This window comes from Pyrus communis, chromosome 3 (assembly GCF_041283825.1).
Source record: "Pyrus communis isolate YQ-2024b chromosome 3, ASM4128382v1, whole genome shotgun sequence".
NCBI classification, from domain to species: domain Eukaryota; kingdom Viridiplantae; phylum Streptophyta; class Magnoliopsida; order Rosales; family Rosaceae; genus Pyrus; species Pyrus communis.
This window is the reverse complement of record NC_142567.1, coordinates 21610414-21634485: the sequence shown is the minus strand read 5'-3', so window position 1 is coordinate 21634485 and position 24072 is coordinate 21610414. Positions and strand designations below refer to the sequence as shown.

General features: G+C 36.1%; 3 protein-coding genes across 3 annotated transcripts; 2 read left to right on the top strand and 1 right to left on the bottom strand.

The window, feature by feature from the left end:
• The first annotated feature begins 1733 nt into the window (after window positions 1-1733).
• On the top strand, window positions 1734-2387 carry LOC137714329 (uncharacterized). Its single transcript, XM_068453569.2, has one exon. The coding sequence runs from the start codon at window positions 1734-1736 to the stop codon at window positions 2385-2387; it is 654 nt and encodes a 217-aa protein (XP_068309670.2).
• An 11477-nt stretch (window positions 2388-13864) lies between these two features.
• On the top strand, window positions 13865-15445 carry LOC137716334 (lysM domain receptor-like kinase 3). Its single transcript, XM_068455774.2, has one exon. It carries the CDS (start codon window positions 14020-14022, stop codon window positions 15310-15312), a length of 1293 nt encoding a protein of 430 aa, XP_068311875.2. The 5' UTR covers window positions 13865-14019; the 3' UTR covers window positions 15313-15445.
• Window positions 15446-16684: 1239 nt separating this feature from the next.
• On the bottom strand, window positions 16685-23660 carry LOC137714756 (uncharacterized). Its single transcript, XM_088691296.1, has 10 exons — window positions 23310-23660; window positions 23087-23137; window positions 21400-21519; window positions 18859-19359; window positions 18101-18540; window positions 17902-18001; window positions 17714-17773; window positions 17475-17564; window positions 17282-17395; window positions 16685-17192 (listed from the first exon to the last, which is right to left on the bottom strand). Exons 1-10 carry the CDS (start codon window positions 23643-23645, stop codon window positions 16881-16883), a joined length of 2124 nt encoding a protein of 707 aa, XP_088547422.1. The 5' UTR covers window positions 23646-23660; the 3' UTR covers window positions 16685-16880.
• Between the last annotated feature and the right edge of the window lie 412 nt (window positions 23661-24072).

Genomic DNA, 24072 nt, shown 5'->3' with positions numbered 1-24072 from the left:
TACCCTTAAGAGCTCTTCTACTTGCATCCAAAAGACGTATAGTTTTGACTTAATGCAACTTTTCACTTTTCTCTTTAGTCTATGGGTTTTTCTCCCACCTTGGGTTTTACCATAGCAAAGGTTTTGTGAGTTTTACTTTTTATGCATTCTTTCATTGATTTGAGACTCGCATTCGCTCATTGGGCCGACGACTTCATCAACTGTACTTGCTTCATCACTGAAGACCTGATGCGCCATTTACTTAAGTATTTACACACTCAAGGGTGAGTGTTGCAGTCCTATTGGAATAGGAATGTGATTGTGTAAATCCTAGTAGATATGAGAATGTATCTTATATTCCTATTAGGAGTAGATTACCTATGAAATGTTGTAATCCTAAAGGGTAAGGAATTAACCTACCTTACTACTATAAATAAAGTCACAATGGGGTGGAATAACACACACCCACAATTACACATCTCTCTCTCTCTCTTTCGCTCTATTATTGCTGCACATTTCTCTCTCTATGGCCTCCATAATTGTTCAGTAAATTATAGCTACAACATTGAGTATTTTGTCTTCACTTTTTTGGGAATGGAATTAAATCTTGATTATTTTATTTTGACTCTTATAGCAGTCAATGCAATAAAAAAAATCTTGATTATTTTGATGGGTAATACTAGGGAGACTAAATTTATAGACCAAATTTTGTAAACTAACTGAGACCATAGAGTTGGCCAGACCCGATTCTTCAAAAATAGATGGACAATCATACTCCAGACACTTTAAAGCTCCTGGGAAATGGCCTTGCCTTGGCTTCCTTTAGTTGGGAATAGCAGAATAACAACAACAGCTGAAGTGCAAAGGAAGTTCCACTGGACCCTGCGATCGTCTAGAAGATGGATTCCAACTCTGCCAAGGAGACTCCTGTCTGGAAGACGGACTCCAACTTTGAATCGAGGGTTTAGCGGATTGTGCTTCTTATCTAAGTTTTGCTCATGATTCGTATTTGGACATGCAACTAGCACAATCGGAGCTTATTTTAGGGCCAAGAAAACTTAAATTCAAGATAGCTTTAGGACCAAGAAAGCATCATAGTGTTATTAAACGCCCCATCCGGTTACTATTTAAATGAGGCCGAAAAAGTAAACTTTAGTATCGGTTATTTTAAAGAAAACTAATGAAAATGGCTTGAAAACTTTGAGTTTTAACGAAAAGATAAAATAAAGGGTAAAGTGAATAGTACTAGGATTGACTTTTTAGTGTAAAAATGTGATTTTTCGTTTAAGTTAACAGTACCAGAAGCTTTTCATTAAAATTCCCTTGATTTTAATCAATTCCCAATCCGGAAAGGAAAAAGGATTCCTAGACAAATAAGGAAATCTGGTCCGCCACGTCCTACACAATTTGGGTTTTCCTAATTTAACCCTAATTCAACTCACCATGAATGCCTGACCCAAAAAAAAAAAAAAACAAAAAAACAAACCCAAAATCTCTATATATTCCTCCACCCTACACGATTTTAATCAATTCCCATTTCGGAAAGGAAAAGGATTCCTGGACAAATAAGGAAATCTGGTCCGCCACGTCCTACACGATTTGGGTTTTCCTAATTTAACCCTATTTCAACTCACCATGAATGCCTAACCCCCAAAAAAAAAAAAAAAAAAAACTCACTCAGAATCTCTATATATTCCTCCACCCTCGTAAGTTCACACCTCAAATTGTCAAGTTCTCTTACGTGCCTCAACAACATGAAGCTCATCGAGAAATTGAGGCTTAGGCTTTTCAACGGGGCTTTCGACTCCACAAAATGCGACAAAACAACAGTGTTGGTGGTGGATAGGATACGCAAGTTAAGGAAGAGGAAAGAGGAGGACATTGTGAAGATGAGGAACAAATTTTGTGCTCTCTTGCAGTGTGGTCAAGACCCAATTAATAAAACTTGCATTGCTCGTATTTTGATCGAAGATTTGATAAGAGAAGAAAACATTTTGGAGGCATACGTGTTGATCAAGGGTTTTTGTAACTTAGTAAGGGGTAGGCTCTCAGTCATTCAAGTGCAGAGGGAATGCCCCGAAAATTTAAAACAAGCGATTAGTAGTTTAATTTTTGCAGCTAAAAAATGCTTCCACGAGATTCCAGAATTATTGACACTTGAGAAAATTTTTAAGAAGAAGTATGGAAGTGATTTTGTGCTTGCGGCTACTCAACCCAACTGTGTTACTCCCGTGATAGTTGAGAAGCTCTCAAATAGAAACTCTACAGACGAAGAAATAGAGAAGATTATTCAGCAAATAACCAAGCCATGCAATATAAATGGAGAACAAGCAGCGTGGAACTGTCATCCCACATCACCATACTTATATGATGGAGTTGCGTACAATGCTTTTATCAATTATAAATGAAGAAATTGTAGTACATCCAATTTGGAGTAGTTTACTCTTTGAAAAAGAAATTGGCGGTTTACTATAATGTAGCTAGTAATCATGTATGATGGGAGTGCTTATTACCATGTATATTTTTTTTTTAGGGTAATGTTATTTATACCATCTAAATATATCAACTTATACAGAAATTGAAGTGGACTAACACATCAATTTAAAAAAGATCTTGTACCAGCAGAGGTGAATAATCATATTAATTAAAAGAATGATCTTTTTTATTTTTTATTTTTATTTTTTAAAAAAGGGGACAATTAGTGGCAAGCCACGATTATCCACTCCTTTTGGGGGGGACGGGAAAACTCACAGAGGCATTTCAACCTTTTTTTTTTTTTTTTTTAAAAGCCTAATGTTCAAGTTTTCTAGGCTCACAGTTGCCTCCTCCTTCCTCTCATCTCTCTATCATCATTTTGCTTTTCTTACGACTAATGGTACCCATCCACCTCTGCTGACGACTGATCAAACCTCCATAATCACAAGTGAGAGGCTCAGGGTAAGAAGACAGTTCATCCCAAAGATCTTTGAGTTTGGTGTATGTGAAGATTGACTGTTGTCCCTGGCAACATTAGCCAATTTCTTGTTGAATATGATAAATCCTTGAATTATTGCCTTGTAAGAATCAATCCTCAAGATCCTTTTGTTCGCCCCCAATATTCGCCATGGGCCTTGTGGGCATTTCGGAAATTTACTCAAACAATAAACTGGTGGGTGCAAGCCTGCCACTACTAGATGCCGCTAGTAGACGGGATTTGAATGAATGAGATTGTGCCTGAGTACGACTTCTAACCAAGAGGTTGTGCCATTGAGTGGGAGTGGCTCAAGTCAAGGTTCTTTCTTTGCCTTAAAGATAAGGACTTCACTTATGTTGAGAAATGTAACAATATGTAAATGGCAGGTTTGTCGGAAGTGTAAATGACAAAGGAAAGTAAATGACTAGTATTGTAGATTGCTTGTAAATTAAATGACTGGAAATGAGTTGCATAGAAATGTAATTATTTAAAGTACAAAACATTATAAGTACAAAGGGATGCCAAATACAAGGTTCGAGCTTGTTCCCAAGGGATTGGGCAAGTTGCTCTAGTCTTGTGGCAATTTCTAGTGGTTTGGGGAATGGCTTTGAAGGTTGTAAATAAAAATACAAAGTAGATCAATACTACCGAGTGAGTAGTAGAGCTAAAAACAAGGAAAGTAAAGGGTGCTTGGCTAAAAGTAAATGTTTACAAGGAAATTGAGGAGCTGATTTAAGTAGAGTTGCTTGATTGATTGGTTGAGTGTCCATAATCCTTTTGCCTCTGCTTCTTTATATAGAGAACCAAGAGAGACTCACTTGCTGAGAACATTGAACCTGTGGAGAGAACTCCACTGCCAGCTTGCATATGAAATAATATTAAAAGAGGCCAACTCACATTTCCACCGCATGTCGATTAATTCTACTTGCAATAGATTAATATTTAAAAGAATCAAGTTGGCTTCTTTCCTCCACATGTCCATCTCCTAAGTCTACCAACATCTTTACTCACAATAAAGCCATGGCTTCAAACCATGTGGAGAAACATTCTCACATGCAACTTTTGGTATATTTACACACTAGTTCCCCAAAATGTCATATTTTGGCATTTAAACCCAATTAAGCAAAATTGTGCATATTTTAGGTGCAAATACCTTCCACACGGCAGTCGCAATTTGCAGTGGAGTATACTGCCAACAATAGTACCGTGCACTGATTGCAAGGTCCACAAGAGTATCATGTCGTTGCATCTCTGCCAAATGGGAAATTTTGCATCAGACATGGATCCTCTCCGGATCCATTGGTCTTAATCCACCAAATCACATCATCCAAGCCATTGAAATTTGATCCAACGGCTAAAGTTATTATAACTTTTAGAGTAGGTTCCTGTTTGTAACCATTGGATTAAATTTCAATGATCCGGATGATTTGATTTGGTGAATTAGGACCAATGGATCTGAAGAGGATCCATGTCCTTTTGCATCGGTGGTTGCAGGAGCTTTAATTGATAGACCCATCAATAGACTCGAGCTTATTCTTTGCACTCAGAGGAATGCGCATAGAATGGCACCATTGTCCGTAGTTGTGTCATTCGAGGAGTTTTGAAACTAGAACAAGATTCGATGAATCCGAGTGATGTAAGGTGAGAGGATCGGATGTGTTTAGCACCGCCTCTGTTAGCTGTGTTTGTAGTAAAGGTTGGTTGTGTTTTTAGCGGAAGATGAATGGGTGTCGAGAGTCACCAGGATAGTGCTGATCTGATGCCATATAAATTGATGTGTGAATATGTTTGTACTGGATATTTGTAATTGTACAGAGACAATCCTTTCCTCCAATCACTGCAAGACGGATCATGATTATATGATCCTACAATCACTCCATATCATATCATGATCAAATCGCTCACTAGTTTGCTTCCTTTAACAGACGCAACTATTGTATCTTCATGCACAACCTTTATAGTTAAACACTTTCACATCTACATAAAAGGCGAACCTCATTTAGGCATTCAACTTATATAGAAAAACTATTTTGAAAAGAAAATATCTTCAATCGTAGATAATTATTGCTAAATTGTAGCATTATTGTGAAAATAAATTGAATCTAACCAACTTTTTTTTTTTTTACAATTATCTCTAACGGAGGAAAGTGTAATCAAAATGCTAGATTATAGGAAATTTGTTACAATATAATGTGCATATAGCACCAAAATTATGACAAAAAAAGTTTAATCAAATCACTAAAAGGCATGGATGTTTGATCTAAAAAATTCAAAATTGAGGTGTTTATATCAAAAGATCCCTAATTTAAATTATTAAAATGGGGATATGAGACGAGGACGGACATGAGGATGGCATTCCCATTCCCCCACCAACATTAGGGCAAGCTCAGCCGGGAATAACGAGAATCAGGAATAAATTGCCATCAAAGATCGGGCTTCAACATATAGTAATTGCATACAAGATTTAGAAGGAGTGAAGACCAAGACTTTGACTTTATTTCTTTTTTAACAACGATATATTTACACTAAAAATGTCAAAATAAATTGTTATCGAACTTAATATGAACTTTGAATTTTTGCTTCTTATATTTGTTACAAAACTTTGGAAAACTAAACCGCGTAGAACAAGACTTGAAGGGTGAAGACCAAGACTTCCAAGTCTCGTTGGTGAAGACCTATTTACTCCTGTAGGCCCTTTCCGCTGGTTTCCATCCCACCTACCCCCCTGCTACCACGTCAATATACGTTGGAAAAGAAACAAAACTGAAGTCTTAACCAAAGGATAAGTTCATTTAACTATAAAACAGCATGCAATCTCTCTTTCTCTACTCAAACATCACTACGTACGATTTGGAACTTCCCAAATGGCAAATTTAGTGTTTATGTTGGTTTCTCTTTTCCTCATATTAATCAGTATCATCTGCCTCCCTCACCCATCAATGGCCATCTCCTCCTGCAACGGCCCATGCCAAACCTATAACGACTGCGCTGGTCAGCTCTGCATCACCAACGGCGACTGTAAAGACGATCCTGATGTTGGGACCCTGCACATGCAGCAGAGAAGGTGCTCGTCGTCCACAAGAGCCAAACTTATTCTCAATTATTTCGACAAAGGAGGAGATGTTTATACCCATATTTGGTACATTCTACATAGCATGATCATCATCTTTAATTGAGGTCAACCATGGCAACCAAGGAGGAAAATGATTACAGATGTGCAAATTAAAGACTAGATTGCCATTAATTGGGCGGAATGAATTTAAATATATGTAACTGTTGAAAGAAATGAATCAAGGTTGAGGAGGAAATTAAGAATTGGATGCTTTAACCTAGTATAAAAAGGACTCTTTAGGTCGTTGTTAGAAGTCCCCGACAAAACCATTCAACTTATCTTTTTAGTTTCTTTGCACCGTGTCCTTTTATCTTACTTTTCTATTCAAAATGTAGCAATTTCTTACAAATTAGTTTCAATTCTTGCAAATTATTTTTTTTCGCACAAAGTAATTTTCAATTTCTTGCAAGAGGAGTGTTGTAATTAAAATAAGAGTACTGTAATTTAGTTACTTATCAATTCGATCAATTCGACTAGTTCATTTGGGTTGGTGCAATTCAATGTGATTCACCTTCTCATACATTTCATCGTACCATATCAATCACCAAACTCGGTTCCACCCGCCCATTCACTCATCATGTTTGCACGAACAACACTCATCTCAGCGTCCATTTAACGCACATTTAAAAGTCCTTGCAACCAAGGTAGAAAAAATATTTGACCGAGACGTGTTCCTTTCCTTGGTCCCCGGTCACACTGAAAAAAGTCAAATCACATCACAACCAAAATCAGAAAGACCAAGAGATCTCGAAACCCACAGACCGATCGCCGCGTCGCCGGGATGGATTTTGAGACCAACAGGAGATGGCGGTGGCCAATCAATGTGCGACAAGCAGTACCATGCAAACAGTGAGCTAATGGTGGATGGAGGTGTGGGATGGATACACAAATAACGGCAAGTAATTGGAGGAGCGTAACTCTAACTTGCATAAGAACCGACTTCATTACCGTTGTGATTCTTCTTAATCCCTCTCAGCATTATTGAAGATCCAATTGCAATTTTTTTTCATAACCTATGAGTTTAGGTTGCCTTGGATATCAATTTTGTTTTTATCTCTTAGGTTTTGCATTTTGTGGTTTATATATGAGCAAAGTAATTGGAGGAAAGAAGAAATGAGGAAGGTTGGTGGGATGCATGGAGAGAATAAAGAATAATGAATCAAACCAAAAATCTTAAAATTGAAAACAACTTCAAATAATTTTTAGTGGGATAGGATCAAGGAACTAAACTATTAAAATTGAAAATAGCTCCAAATGTTATTGTCAACTCCCGATAACCTCTCTGCACTTCCCATGATCAAGTTCTACTCAAATTCAATTACTTGATAACTGAAGTCACATTACAATGATGACCAGTCGAATGATGACTTACTATCATCAGAGAGAGTCACTTATCGAGCATAGTTATTTGGTCAAAGGGAGTCTCAACAGTATGGTATAATGGACATAAAAGTGCATTGTACTCTTTTCCATTCGACCAAGTTTTTATCCCACTGAGTTTTTCTTGCCAACGTTTTAGTGAGGCAACATTATATTGTCTTTTAAAATTGTGCTCGATTTTTCTCCTTCGCTTTTGATTTTGTCCCATTGGGTTTTCTAAGTAAGAATTTATCGAGGCAAATTGATATACATCCAAAAGGGAATGTTGTAAATATCGTTTACTATGTGGTTGTCCATATTCTAAGACAATATGTAATATGTTAATAGTTTAGTTCCTCGTTGATGTAAATAGTGAAAACTCTACACACACACACACACACACACACACACATATAGGGATTCTAATGAATAGAATAAGACAATCGGATTTATTTTCCCCATCTTTATATTGTCTTTATTTTCTCTCGTATTCTCTCTTGTTTCATAGTTTATTTCCAACAGTATGAGTGTTGTTGATCTAAATAAGTGAGGGTCATTAGTTTGATTTGGAACATTCTAGTGTTGTTCTAGTTCATAGTATTGGTGCATGTAATTCCTCCATTTCACCCCAAGGTTGATGCATTAACACGTTGGTCACATGTCTATTTATTGTCCACACACAATGCTGCCTAAGTGTTCAACATCTTGATTAAGTCAATTCGACTAGATAATGTTGGAGAGTTTATGTCGCAGTCTCTCGACGATTATTGCATGTTTGTTGGGATTGAAGTTGAACATCCAGTACCCATGTTGACTCCCAAAACGGCTAGGCATAAGCGTTCCTTAAACGCCGTCAAGTAAAAGTTCAAACCTTAGTGATGTGGACCAAGCTGCTGGTATCTTCCTGGGGCTATTGCATCCAGCCATGTTGGTTTGCCTGAGGCCCGCCGCTAACCAATCCTATGAACCGTTACAGTTGGTTACTAAGTATGAGTTTGACATCTCGCACTTATGTGTGTCTGCGTGCGTAATTTACATGCCAATAGGGCCGCCACTACTTACTCAAATGGGTTCTCATAAAAGAATGAGAATCTATGTTGGTTATGATTTGTTAGTGTTTGTGTGTTTTTGATATGTATTTCAATGGAGGACCTGTGCTGAGAACTAGAAAATGGTTGAGAGGAAGATGATGGAATATGTTTCGTTAATTTCTCACAATCTGCACGCATACATTTTGTTACCGTTATACATGGAAGGAAGGGAGATCCTTCACTCTCCAACACACAATACAATCTCAACCATTCATTGGTATCATCCTATGAGATGATGCCACTTGTCTTATTCTATTACTTAAGCTAGATACATCATTGAGCAGCCATGTGGACTATGATCCAATGGCTCACATTCAAATTGAAATATAAAGCATGTAAATTGATCTCTGCCACCAATCTTCAGCTGAAGGGTTACACTCCAACATGATTCACCATCAATTATTCGTTATTTAAAGCCATTGATATAAGATCTTTTTACCGTACGTTTTGTAGTTTGTCACTTTGATGAGATAGTCTTCCCGTCATCAAGGAAAGATAATAACGTTAACGTTCCTAAAAAAATGATTGTCGTGGATTAACCTCACTATATCCCATTTAGATCCCTGCACTGCCCATTCTGAAACTGAAGTTTGTTGTAATAGATGATTTCTGCTACCTTATCAATTTGGTAGTTTTCGAAAAACTGAATATGTAGCTAATGAACATGGTAATTGCGTATCTTTATGGAATCTTGCATGGGACTCAACTGAGCCACACCTACACTCAATATTTTCACACTCCTACTTCTATGAAGACTCGATTGAACCAACCTTGTCTTGGGCTATAAACCTGCTGGCTTGAGGGATATTTACTAGGCTAAGCATTGTGGCCTTTTCAACTTAGGTCAACACATTCTTAACCCAAGTTGTTATTTCAAGCCAAACACAAATACAAAATCGAGCCTTTTCAACTCGGGCCTTGTTATCCAAAATGGTCCCTGAGATTTGCATAACTCCTCATTTTGGTTCCTGAAATTTGAAATCGATAGAATTGGTCCCTGAGTTTGTCCACCATCAATCATTTTAATCATTCCGTGAAAATTTTCCATTAAATAAGGATAAAATGACAAAATACTCTTCATTTTTGTCAAATTATTTTGGCCTATTGTTTATTAAATTGAGGGTAATTTTGTCATTTTAATCTTTATTTAACATAACTATTTACGGAATGACCAAAATGATTGATGGTGGACAATCTCAGGGATCAAAATAAGGAGTTATGCAAATCTCATGAACCATTTTAACTAAAAACCTTCTTCTTTTTTCTTTCTTTCTTTTTTTTTTTTTTTTTTTTTTTTTTATTATTATTTTTTTTAATGAGAATGCATTTTTTTTTAAATCCAAAATCAAATAGCAAAAAGAAACGGGAGCTGTACTTGCAAACTGCTAATTGTTTATGTCGTTTTAATTTTACTAGCCTACATGCACGCGCGTGCAGAAAGCATTTTTTTTGAATCACGGCATGCTATGCGCGACTTACACGTTTTAAATCATGTTAGAAGAAAAGTCAATTATTTGAAGTAAATGAATAATCTTAGATCATGCTAGAAGAAACCCCTCATAAATCAATTAAAGCAGTTGAATTCACATAATAAAATCAGTCTCTATAGAATTTACATTAAGAATAGAGAAAATAATATATAATAAACAATTGATTGAATCACATTATTATTAACCCATTGTGAGGCAAAGCGCACCCCCTCCCCCTTAGTTTAGATAATATCATTTGTTAAAAAAAAAAATCATTTAACAACTAATTTAATCACATTATTATCCGTATTTAATAAACAACTAACTGAATCACATTATTGTTAGTCCATTATGAGATTAAGCCCACCTCTTTTCCCCTCATTATAGATAATATCATTTGTTACAAAAAAATAAAAAAATAAAAACATTAATTTGACATCTAATTTAATCACATTATTATCCGCGTGCGAATTTATAACCGACATTACACGCCTCTTAAAATGTTTTGAACGTGTTTAAAAATAGATAAATTGAATCACATTATTGCTAGCCTATTATGAGGTACTAATTAAAAAAAAAAAAACCGATTAAAAAAATACTATTAAAATGACGAAAATGCCCTTACCTTATTTGATGCATTATTTTGGGATGCCTTTGAAGTTTTTCGTTTTGGAAGTATTTTTATCCAATTACTTTTGGTAAAGCACTATGACACCAAAACACTATTGACCTTTTGTGTTCTCTTTATATACAATAGATAGATATAAAATTGTCATGGAAGTGTATTATAGCATAATTGCAATTGTCGTCTTAACCTGATAACATTATACTCAGAAGTACCTTTTGATAAAAACAAAACATCATAACTATCACTCCCCTCTTTTCCCTCTCTCACTTTCTATCCTCGTTGACAAGACAAATTACACTGGGGAGCGATTCCATAGTGTGATAACAATTTCACCGATACAATCAACGTCAAAAAGCAAATCGATTAAAATTCAAGTCTAAGACAAAATGATCACGAAATAAAATGCACAAATGGGTGGCGTTTTAGTTAATTAACTTAACACAGTTTGAAACATTGCTCGATACATTAAGTGTAACAATATAATTGAAAAAAAATTTATTTTTTAAACTTTTAATCAATTTTATTGTTACACTTCACATGTTTAACTGTGTTTCCGACACATTAAAAATTATTCTTAAAACATAAAAAGAAAATTTTATTTGAACCCATACAGCCTCACTTTACACCCAATTTAAATGTTAATTGTGAATTGTTTTCTTAGCCCTATTGTGTAATTATCATCAAATACAAGAAGAAATAAACACAATCAAAATTTACCAATAAACTCACATTCAATAATCACACCCTTACAATCACGCAATAATTCTTTTACGTTCTGTTTTGGTTAAAACCCTAAGATGTTGTCAAAGAGAAAAATAAGCTCTTTTTAACAAATGGATGATAATTTTAAAGTTTTAAATCCTTCAAATAAAATATGAATCAATTTATGTTAATGTTTTTATTTGATTTCAATTCTTTATTTTTAGGTTTTAGTAGCAATTTTATAATGCCTGCAAATAGGCTTGAAATCAAGGATAATAAAGGTGGATGATGTATTTTCTGGTATATTGTTTCTCTGCCACCACATGTTCTAGTTTTTTCAAAGATCCATAAATATGGCTAATCATCTTTACCAAGGATCACCTTGGAGACAAGTTTTAGTGGTAGTGTCCCGATAAATATATGTCAGAACTGAATCTTTCTTGTTAAGAGGGAATAGCCAACACTCGAAGAGAAAATTGAAATCAAGGATTATTGAAATCAAATAATTGAACTGGGTAATTATACTTGGTAAAATCTCATTGAAACAATAACTTGCTCAGAGCATTATGTGCGAAAAAAACCTTTACGATAACCCAATCCAATTTTCTCACAATTCTCCACTAATTCAACCTCTAAATCACTACACTCTGTACGATTAGAAAATGCTAAATTTCTCCAAACTTAAAAACATTTTGAATACCTCAACTCTTAGGTTGGTTAGGTGCAGAAAACGAGCAATGCGAAATATGCAACAAAAGAAGGATTAAACATGAGACAAATATGTAAGATATGTTGTTCTCTTTACGTTTGAATGAGTTGTAGAAAATTGATTTTGTGTTTTTATTTTATCAATAGGTGTAAAGATAAATTTACATATTGAATTGGGTTTGTGAGAGTAGTTTAGGTAGTAAATTTGGATTTAGAGAGATATTGATGGTTTAATTAAAATTCATATGGGTGCAGTGGCAGATCCAGAATTTTAACCTTGGGTAGTCCTAGTATAAAATATTCAAGGATTTTGTAGATGAAAATAGTCCGCAACATGCAAAAGATTTTTCCCTATTTTTTAAATGAAACATTTTGTCAAGTGCTTTTTGTATATATGAACGGCCTTGTTTTGTTCTTTGAAGACTAAAAGTCTTGTAAAATTTTCAATGTCAATTTTTCTTGACATTTAATAACTTAAAAAGTCTTTTTTGAGAATAGGTAAATTAAGGGTTTTTTTTTAATTTTATTTATTTATTAAGATACTCTTAACTTGAAAGGGGTTCTTTCTTTTGAGATATTAATAATTAAGAGGCGACGTCTTACTAGTAATTTAAAAGGTTAAAAAAACATATCTAGCATATAATACTTCTGCAAGGGATAGAAAGAAGGACGAACGGCAAAATTGGGATAGAAAAAAAAATATTTAAAGAGAAGATTGTGGGTCCAATTTAGAAAAGGGATAGAAAGAATGCAAAACGACAACATTTCTTGAAAGTAAAAAATGCAGGGTGCAAAAGCACAACCCCCCCCTTCTTCATTTTGCCAGTTCTGCAACTCAAGCCTTCCAACGAATAAAACCTAGCGAAAGGTGGCTCTTATTTCTATTATATTATCCTATTAATTCACTATAATTTATCCTATCGAGTCCTTCATAGAGCTTCGCCTAGGGTTTAGGGGGGTCCTCCAAGGTTCTGCACAAGCATTTCTTCGATGTGTGGTGGGTCCCGGGACCACCTCGGTCCCTATATAGTGTACGAGTGTAGAGAGTAAATTGGGTGTAGAAATAGGTTATGGGTTCACCTCATCAACCTCGATTTCGAAGGCACAAGCTTTGGGCGCGGCTTATCTCCGATGATGAACTCGTCGATCGCTTCATCTTCGACGATGACCTCGTCGACTGGGTCATTTCTGCCATGGTTGCTCCGTAATCTCCGTCTATATGACTTTTTACATTAGAGAAATTGGGGATTCGTCTTGCAGTTAGAGAGGGGAGATTCATCGTGCTAATTGGAGATTCATCTGGCATCTTTGGGGATTCTTTTGGATTCATCTTTATGCCATTTCATGGATCTGCAGACAACAAGTTAAGAAGAAGAAAAAACAAACAGAGCAGGATGGAATAAAATTTTAGTTTTTTTTTTTTTAATTCATTGAATTTAGAAGATGATTGGTGTCTGAATTGGTATTTAAATTAATGAAAAAAAATGTTGATTAATTTTTGGATCTGAGTTCTCTGAAATAAGTATGATGTGGGTTTTCTAAAATAAGTATGATTGTTGGCTTGGCAGTTCATGAGTTCAATTAGAAGTTTTCATAAGAAAAAATTTAGTCCTAACTAGTTCGATAGTGCACCAAATGTTTCACAATTTTAGTATTGCTTAATCCAAGCCAATCTAATTTAGTCTCTGAAGTTAATTCAGTCCGAGATAATCTAGTACAACAAACGCACTTTTATAGTACTTCTTAATCCGTGCCAAGTCAATCCAAATTAATTCCCTAAACTAATTCAGTTCGAGATAATCTAATGCAATAAATGCATCTTAAAAGTCACTGCTCCCATCATCCAATCGGTCCTCCATCCCGCTATCATGCGCCGTTGTAGTAGGCGCGCACAATGGACATGCGCCAACCACATCATTACCCAGTCGCTTCCGCATCCACGGCGTCGAACTCTAATATTAAATGTCCTTGAAATCTCGGCATAAAAAAGTATTCCCCCATTCTCGGTCTCCACCCATATGTGCAAATCCAAAATGTCAGTCGACGCCGCCCAGCCAGTCTCCACCCCTCGCCGGACCCCACGCACCCATCAATCCACTCAATCCACCCACCCAACTTCCGCCGCCTCCTCCTCCTTCGAACATCCTTCCACCTCCAACACCCACAGCGGCGGCCACAACACCTCCATCACAAGTTACAAGCTCTCTTCCTCCACTTCCTCCTCCACCTCCGTCTCCAACCTCAAAGACTCCCTCCCCGTCCCCGAAAACCCCATCCTCTACGACTTCTCCGAACTCTGCGCCGCCACCAACAACTTCCTCTCCAAACGCCTAACCGACACCTCCACCCCCTCCTGGCGCTGCAAACTCCGCGGAAAAGACGCCGTCGTTTTCCAGCGCAAGTTCCGCGTCAAGCTCTCCGCCGCCGAACTCAAAAACCGACTCTCCACCCTCTGCCGCAGCCACCACACCTCCATCATCAAGCTCCTCGGCGCGTGCATCTCAACCGACCATACATTCCTCGTCTACGAATTCGTCCACGGCGCCAGCCTGGCAGCCTGCCTGCGGAACCCCAACAACCCGAATTTCACGGTCCTGTCCACGTGGACCTCACGTATGCAGATCGCCACCGATCTCGCTCAGGGCTTGGACTACATCCACAACAACACCGGCCTCAACGTCAATTTGGTCCATAACCACATCACAAGCGGCAGCGTTTTGGTCACCGAACCGCACTACAACGGCCGCATCTGCCATTTCGGGGCCGCCCAATTGTGCGGTGAGACCGATTCCTACACCCGCCAAAACTCTAATCCCAGACCGGGAGACCAAATCGAAGGCCCCACGTCGAGATTGAGCCGATCCGACAGCCGGAAAAACCAGTTCGAAGGCGTGAGAGGGTACATGTCGCCGGAATTCCAGACCACCGGCGCGGCGACCCAGAAGTCCGACGTGTATGCATTCGGGATCGTAATCTTGGAGCTTTTGTCGGCTCAGGAGCCGTTCAAGTACAAGTTCGATAAAACTCGGGGCGATTTTATCAGAACCTCGGTGGTCGACTCGGCGCAGGCCGCGGTTCTCCGCGGAGGTCTGAGGACTTGGGTGGATAACAAGCTCAAGGACTCGTTTCCCGTGGAGGTGGCTGAGAAATTGACACGTTTGGCATTGGAGTGCGTACACGTGGACCCTGATCAACGGCCCAGCATGGAACGCGTGTCGGGGAAGATCTCCAAGCTCTATTTGGAGTCGAAGTTTTGGTCCGACAATGTGAGAGTTCCGGCGGGGATTTCGGTCTCACTTGCCCCGAGATAAAACGCTGTCGTTTTGGTGGAAGAACAATATTCTCATTCTGTACTTTTGTAATTAGGAAATAGGGAATTTGAGAGCGACATAAGTGATTATTTTGAACATTTAAACGATGAATTTCAGTGATTTGATAACGATACGAGTGGGTATATGTTTTTTTTAAGTTTTGAGTTTGAATATTTGATACATTCACAAATATGTTCTATCAGTCTTACGCGTCAGCTACGATTAAAAAAATAAAAAACTAATGATAAAAATAAAAATAAAAAAATTAATGAAAAAAATTTGAAAATTTTAAGTTTTAACGATAAAGATAAAATAAAAGGTAAAGTGAATAGTACTATGATTGATTTTTTTACTGTCAAAATGAGATTTTTTGTTAAAGTGAACAATACAAAAGTTTTTTCGTTAATATTTTTTTTTTTTTTATATTCTCGTAATCAAATATAAATCAATATATTAAAATTAACAACTAAAGTATTAAAAGGTCATATTACCTCCTAATCATCCGATTTTATGTACCTTTCTCTTTAAACACATATGCAACCATCTCATTTGCTGCTTTGTTGCACCTCGAAATAGAAAACTTAGAGACAACAAACTTTATAACTGTAACTTGTCACCAATTGTGTTTACCACCAGTTGTCCTCATTTTTAGAGAAAAAAACAGACAATCGGAAAAGGTTAGTCCATGGACTGCGTTTACAATTTTGTAAAGTCAAAAGCTTAACTGAAATATACGAAAATTCAAACGTCTAACGTCAAACAACATAAAGTAGGAACTTGGCCAAGTTGGCCAACTGGCAATAATAAGCGCTGACCAAATGACAGTGACCACAACAATATGTCAAAACTGAGTTGCATGCAGGGGCGGAATCATTTAAGCGACTCGCGTGGTCTCCGATTCATGCATGACATGGGAGGAAATGGACCTCTCTTTCCCTGTCGATTGTCGATCGATGATTAGAAAAACAACATTGTATTATGCTGGTGCCAGTCGTCAATGCATGTGTGTGTAACTGTGAGATGTTAATGTATTAAAAAATTGAAATTCACATGCATCTATAATTGCAAAACAAATACCAAATTAGAAGAAGTGCGATATAAGAATAGAAAACATAAGTTGTGATACCACGCAGAACTATGGAATTCAATTATTGTATTGATAGCACACTAATCTCTTTATTTTTAGTCCATCTTCCCTGCTCCACACTAAGAAACATCTTTGATTAACTTCGTCGCTTCAAAAAAAGTCCAAGCTACAAATATGCAAATGATAATTATTCAAGCATAGAGTCCTGAATCGAAGCAGCTCATCATAGATTATTTCTGTCTGCTATCTTTTCGAGTATATTTCTCCTACATACACACTCAGGAATAAAAGAGAGAATGAGGTATATGTTAGTAAACGTCGAGAGATTCATGACTAGTCCAGGTAATACAAGTGGAAGTGGTATTCAACTAATGGGTATAATGACCAATATATCCATAATCCAACCCTTGATTTATTCATGTACACACTTGATATACTTGATAGTCAACACCAACTCAAGAAAAATTAACCAGGGACTTGATTACATGGCCAATATGTACTGAAACTCAAAATCATATGGCATTTTCTCAACAGTGGTAGTAATATTGCCACTGCTAATTTGACCCCTGAAGCAGTCCACCATTGATTTTCTCAATGACCCAGATGTTGGTAACTGGTGGCAAACCCACTGAACTAGTGAGTCCACATCCACAGCAAAATCAAACATGTTTCCTAGCAGCAGTTCTGGGAACACAATTTTCTTTGAGCTGGTCACCACAATTGATGCTTGCAGGTACTCCAACTTTGATCTCTCCAACTCAGCTACAACACCGTCGGCCGTGTATATCCTCACCTGAAAAACGTAACATTAATTTCCGGAAAAGATGGTAGCATTAGTACATTAATCAAATGCAATGTTGGAACATTCTATATCAATTGTACCGCGGGAGAAGAACGAGTTCCACAACACAGTGCAAATGTAACATTAGGATCCATGGACTCGAGACCGTAGAGTTCGCGGATGCCTTTATCATCTTTCTCACCATTCCGAAAAGCCTGTGGAAAATGACATGATATGAGAACATACTAGTACACTATAAACCAAGCATTTGATCATAAGATCAGTCATATTTACCTCTTGCATACCGGAAGGTGCTGGCTTCCTCAAAATGTAATGCTCTATGGATTCAGCATTTAAAATCTTACCCCCTATGTTCAGAGTTGCCTGAATCAAATATTATTCGTTACTCGTGAAGATTAGTAAGGAAATAAACTTTTGAGCAGATATATCTAAAATTTTTTTCTGCCAGTCAATGCCTATACATTCATATATGCCAATTCGATGCTTAATTTCAGCTAAAGCTTGGGGCTTACCTTGTTCATCAATGCGAATAATTTTTCCACGGACGAAGGCACTCCGTACTGGAGAAAACCCTGGAAAATAAAAAAACTTCAGTAATCCAGCATGAGAGCTTGAACAGGATTAGGCACACTTCAGACTTGCATCTCTTAATTGAATATTAATAAGCAGAAGGAAAAAATGGCATTTTTTGTATACATACATTCATTATACAAGCATTGTAAATGTTGACCCAGAATGCTAGCTTCTGTTGGTATGTCAAGGACCCCAAATCCACCACCTGGAGATAGTTCATCAATACCCTGATGCACAAGGACAATAGGAAAATAATATTAAAAAGTCATGATATGAAACCACGTGATAGTGTTACGATCACAAAGACGAAAACAACTAGTAAGTACCTTAATTTTTTTAGTAAAGGAATAGAGTTGGAGGCTGAAATGGATTTTGGATCCATGGAGATTGAAGTGAAAGTAACCAAGTTTTTGTAAGGGCCAATGTCTCTAGGAATACATTCTTCCACATTGAAGATGCCATAAGGGTCTTGTTGCCTTGACTCCTTTTGTAACAAAAGGCTTGACTTTGCGTTTGCGCCAGTATCGTCCCTGAAGCTTCTTGAGGTTATGGAAGAGTTGACAGACCTGGAAATGGGGCCTGACTTCTCTATTTCCATTGTTCTTGTTGCTCTAAGCAGCCTAATGTATATGAAGTTTAGACACTTCATGATTTCCTCAGAGAGCTTGTTTGGTTGCCAATTCTGGCTGTTCTCTTCTAATTGTGTTGGAATTGGTACAGATTTTGGTGGGAGTTCTGAAGTAATCCCCGGATTACGTTCTTTTAACTAAACAAAAAAACAAAGCCATGCATCAATTAATTGGTGATAAGCATCTTCAGGCATGAAACTTTGAAATGAAATGAATTAGTCTCATCAAATTAACATTAGTAGCTCACGTTACCAAGCATAATAAACTAAAAGTAGGAATAATAATCTTTGGGTGCAGCACGTTATACGTAATCTCCCTCTCAATACATGCCTGTATACTATCAGTAAGATCTACATGCACATTATAACAGAGAGTTGTTACATATAACTGATGCATACAATCTTTTTGAAATTATAAAGACGGAATAAAAAGGAATGTAACAAGTTAGGGCGCACCTTGGGTGACGGATGTCTTGGAGCTCGCAAGGGCGAGGGTGCCCTCAAGGGCGAGGGTGATCTCAAGGGCGAGGGTGCCCTCAAAGATCCGTTGTTTCTCGGAAGCTTATTTTGAAATTTAACATCCTCGTAGAAATAATTTTCTTTCTGGTCAGAAAATCCTCTCGAATATCCGATTTTTTCGTTTGGACTGAGGTCGTTAAGGTGATCATAATCACCCTTGATTGCTTTACTTATGAAATGCAATGCCTTGGTCTCATGATACCCCATTCTCTGGCTCTCATTGTTAACACTTCTGTGTATGGGGCTTGGCATTGCTACATTTGATGCACGAGGAATGGGGTTACTAACTAGGTTTCCGTGCTGCCATTGGTTTGATAGTTTTGATTCCTTTGTAGCTTCTTGTTCATGCTTCAATCCAAGTTGAAGTTGGCTAATTTGGCCTTCAAGTCGACCAATTTCTCCTTCAACCATAGCTAGCTCTGCCAAAAGCTCCTTCATCTGCGTTACTCATAGAGGAGAGTATTATATTTACTCTTTTATGAACAACGAAGTAGTTACATACTAGTAGAACTATGATCCCAATAAAGTAGTTATACCAGTAGAAGTTAGAACAATAACGTAGCTTCATTAACAACTTATTTTTTGGTAGATGTGTATATGCAATGAGCCTCAGTTGAGTCAGTTGAGGGATTCCTTAATAATTTTGTTTGAGGGACGCTTTTGTAGAGCTTACTCCATTGCATTTCAACAATTGGAACTATTTAATTTTTAGGTTTTCTTTCAAAGATCAGCTTTACAAAAATCGATCACCCAAATCGGACATACGAGTGATTTTAGGTCTTCTTATAGCCAAATTTGAAACCAAAGATCATCTCTGCAATGCAAGTTTAAATGGTGGTCATTTTAGTGTTTTTTGAAGGGTTCTTTAAATAAACAAAAACCCATATAAATTTAAATCTCTAAATAAAACCCAATTTTCAAACAAACTGACATGTAAGCAAAAAAGTGACCTATTGTTATAATATATTTACAACTTATGCCACAACTCCCTAATTAAGTCAATAAAGGTTATCATAACTCACCCTAATTATGATGAGCAACAAGCTCCTATACTGTTAATATATTATACCAACAAATTTACCTATATTTTGTTGATTAAATAATAAGTATATTTATCTAAGAAATATCAATAGTATGCCTAATAAGTGTATTTATGTGAGAAATATCGATAATATGCCTACTAATAGAGGCTCAGAATGCATGATAAACATGTATGAAATATTATACTAATTTACCTATATTTTGTAGATTCACTAATGTAAATAATAAAATATATTTTATACGAGAAAAATCAATAGTTTGCCTAATAAGTATATTTATATGAGAAATACCAATAATATGCCTACAAATAGAGGCTTGGGATGCATGACAAACATGTATGAAATATTATACTAATTTACCTATACAAATTAATTTACCTATATTTTGTAGATTCACTAATTTAAATGATAAATATATTTTATACGAGAAATATTAACAATATGCCACCTAATAGAGGCTCAGGATCCATGATAAACATGTATGAAATCTTATACTAATTTACCTACATAAATTAATTTACCTATATTTTCCAGATTCAAAAATTTAATAACAGGTGCATTATTTTTCAAAATGACCAAAACTATTGGTACTAAGTAGGTACACTAATCTTTTCAAAACAAAAAAAATAGGTACATTGATGTTCGAAAAATAAAAAAAAACATACTAGACACATCATTTTTTACCCCTTTTGTTTTAAAGAAAACAAAAGCATGGTTTTTATTAAATCGCAATAGGGTACATTAATCTGAAAATTTATTGTTGAATTCAAAACGTTTTGAATTTTTATTCCTACGTCAACTAAAATTTCAAAGCCAGTACACACGTTACAAGAACATTAAAAAAGCTTTCCATTTTAATTTTGATATCAACATAAACTGCTATAATGACTTAACTAAGGGTAATTTGGGAAATCCAAATAATATTAAATACGACGCACAATCTCGATTAGGTAATTTGCTTAGGTGGAGCCTAGTCATTGGGTTTTTGTTAGAAAAATATATTATTGTGGGTTTTATGTAAAAAAAAAAATTGAGTTTTAAGGGGTAAAGTCACATTTTCAGTTTTTTGAAGCACCGTATTCGTATATATTTTTGTCATTATAATCGAATCTTAATTATTTTGAATTTATCTAATTTGTTGTGAAGAAGATCTACGAGTGATGAGTTAATACATAAGCAACACATATATGCTGGCAAATTGTAAATCATGACTATTTAGGTGGAATCATATATAAATGTCCAATGTCTAATCTTGACTTACTTAGGATCTAACCATATAAGATGCATGCCATGCAACATACAAAGTTATTCTTTAATTAATATGTTACAATTCTTAACATCTGTAGTATAACTTTGTATAAATTGTCTAACTGTCAAAAAATCCCATGCATAAAAAGGTCAGCCGCATGAGGTAGCTTAAAAGGAAGAAGATAAATACCTTGGGAGGAAGAAATCTTGGGATAGAAATAGCAGAGTCACCATTTTTCCGATTGTGGACTTGGTCCAAAACCTCATGTACTTTCTCTTCCTGATGAAGCATTCTTTTAAGCAAAGAAACCTACAAAATAAATAAGGAACTTGTCAATACGACTCTCTCATCATACATTATATGACTCCTGAACTTAGAGTATGAGAAAAGTTTAAGACCAAAATTTAGATTATGAAAAAAATTTAAACTCCTAAACTTGTTTTTTATACAATGATATATTTACACTAAAGAGTGACGATTTAATTAAGGGGTATGGTTTTCTTTGCTGTAAAATGCTGGTAGGGGATTCAATTATGGGTTATGGTTCTCATTTATTGCTTCATGCTTTTGGGTAAGAACTGCTTTGTCAAAAGTTGCACTTCAATAGTATGTCACAGTTTCAAAAAAAATTAATTTGGTTTCCTTGACAAAGAACATGTCCTAATTAAATTGGCCTTGGGAATCCAATGGATACTAAGTACATATTCTCCTTGCAAAATATGGCTCCCCAGCTGGAAGAACCAAAAGTTCGAAAGATAAACCATGAAACCTTGAAGAAATATAATGGTAGATAGTTATGGATGCCTAAAAATGATGTGTTCATAAACATGATTCACCCCTATCAGTTTTAGCTATTTTGTTTATCCTGGTACGTAGACCAGGAAGGTGACCCCATCACCCTATGATTGCAAATTTTATGGGCTAGTGTCAGTCCGCCGGTGAATATTATTTCGAGTGGTGTTATCTACGCACTTATTTTTATTTTTTATATTCTTTTTAATTTTCAACCGTCGAATCGAATAAACAAAAAAAAATCAATGAACAAAATTAATAAGGGTATGTGAATAATATTATTCATTATTTATACAACCCGACAAATACCCTGACAGATGTGGGTTCTATTATTGAATGTGCAATGAGATGGTGCAAGTGTTAGCAAGCATGTTAATTTTGCAAGTATTTGCAACTCTTATTACGTGTATAAATCTATCTTATTATTAAGAGAACCATCCTTATCAACTTTTTGTCATTTTTTCCTATTTGCAACTCTTAGTATGTGTATAAATCTATATTATTATTAAGAGAACCATCCTTGTCAATTTTTTGCCCTTTTTTCCTATTATGCACTCACTTTTGATGCACACTATTGACAAAATGAGGGCAAAATAGTAATTTTGTACCTTTTGACAAAATGATAACCATATCCCTATTCTTCCTATTTTACCCTCTTTTTATACTTATTTTTTCAATTTTACCCTCACTTTTGATACACAATATTTACATGAGGAGGATAAAACAATAATTATGTAATATTGAAAAAAAATATGCACTTATTAAGAGAAATTGTTCACATACACAAAGTGTGTGCTCTATGCTAGTATATATAATAAATACTTGCTTTGAGTGCTAATAACTAAGTGAAGAGAATTTTTTATGTATTTGGAATATGAGCTGGTACACTATTATCATAATATAAGTAGAAAGAGGTGACATATTTTTCAATACTCCTTCATTTGTATTATGATAGGTGATATACCACTTGTGTTCCGAATATACATAAACAAATAGTGCCGCAAAATTGCTAGATAGTCTTCGTTAAAACAACTTTAATCAAATATTAATATTCAGAGAAGGACTCGAGTCCCATCCTACGCACCTCTCTTTCAAGCTCCTCTTTCTTTCGTTGCCCAGAAAGTTTCTTTTTTCTCTGCATTTCCAAATTAACAAACTCTAATGCATAAGAAATTGATCATGAAATAGCTAACTACAAAGAGTACAACTCAAGGCTAACCAAAATAAACAGTAAAATATTACAAATGATTTACATTATGTAACATTTTTTAACATCATCAAGCGTCACAGATTCAAATGGAACTTACAATGTCCGACGGAGTGCGAACGGACAAGTCGCCGGGGCTCGCCATGAACAAAACCTCAGTGCAGCTTAGCTTGAGCCAACTCCAACGCTTACAAGAGGCAACATAAAGCCAAGAGGGTAAGATGTTGTTGGCAGTATTTTTGGTGAGGTTTTGAATGTGTTCAAAGCAGTGTTGACGTGAGGACTTAATAAGCTTAGTGCCAAAGCAAGGGTGGCAGCTACTGGTTGTTTCTGCTGTTGACGTTTGGTTTGATGAATGAAAAGAATTTTGAGGCGTTGAAGAAGAAGATGAGAGAGAGCTTTCGGGCTGATGATCATGTTGTGGGTGGGACATCATGCAGGGAAAATAAGAGGGGGTGGTGTGGTGGTGGAGTGAGAGGTACGTGGGAGGGCTTTTGGGTTTGGCGTAGCTTGCAATTCTGGCTTTTGGAGGGGGGGTTAGCGGTTATACCTTACAATTACAAAGACCTAAAGCTATTTATATAATTATAGCAAACAGTAAATACAATAATGTATGAATGATCATTATCAGTAACCTTCACTACCATATCTTTTTTCTTTTCTTCTACTATAGATATAGAGGGACGAACCCGAGACTTCTAATGTAAATGTGAATGTTTTTAACTAATTGAATTATAAGTCTTTGTTACTTTTAGCCATAGTTAAAAGAACGAATTTTGTAAAATTTGAGATATATGAATAGTAAGATGTCTAGATGCTTATGTTGTCAAATTATCATTGTAATCCACCTTAAAATAATAGAA

Bases quoted from the DNA above. Each gene is read 5' to 3' on its own strand.
- LOC137714329 (XM_068453569.2), top strand. From the start codon at position 1,734: ATGAAGCTCATCGAGAAATTGAGGCTTAGGCTTTTCAACGGGGCTTTC.
- LOC137714756 (XM_088691296.1), bottom strand. From the start codon at position 23,645: ATGATGTCCCACCCACAACATGATCATCAGCCCGAAAGCTCTCTCTCA. The intron at 19,360-21,399 runs GTATTTATCTTC...TGAGTAACGCAG, and splicing joins CAAGATTTCTTCCTCCCAAG to ATGAAGGAGCTTTTGGCAGA. The intron at 17,396-17,474 runs GTAAATATGACT...CATTTTCCACAG, and splicing joins CACCTTCCGGTATGCAAGAG to GCTTTTCGGAATGGTGAGAA.
- LOC137716334 (XM_068455774.2), top strand. From the start codon at position 14,020: ATGTGCAAATCCAAAATGTCAGTCGACGCCGCCCAGCCAGTCTCCACC.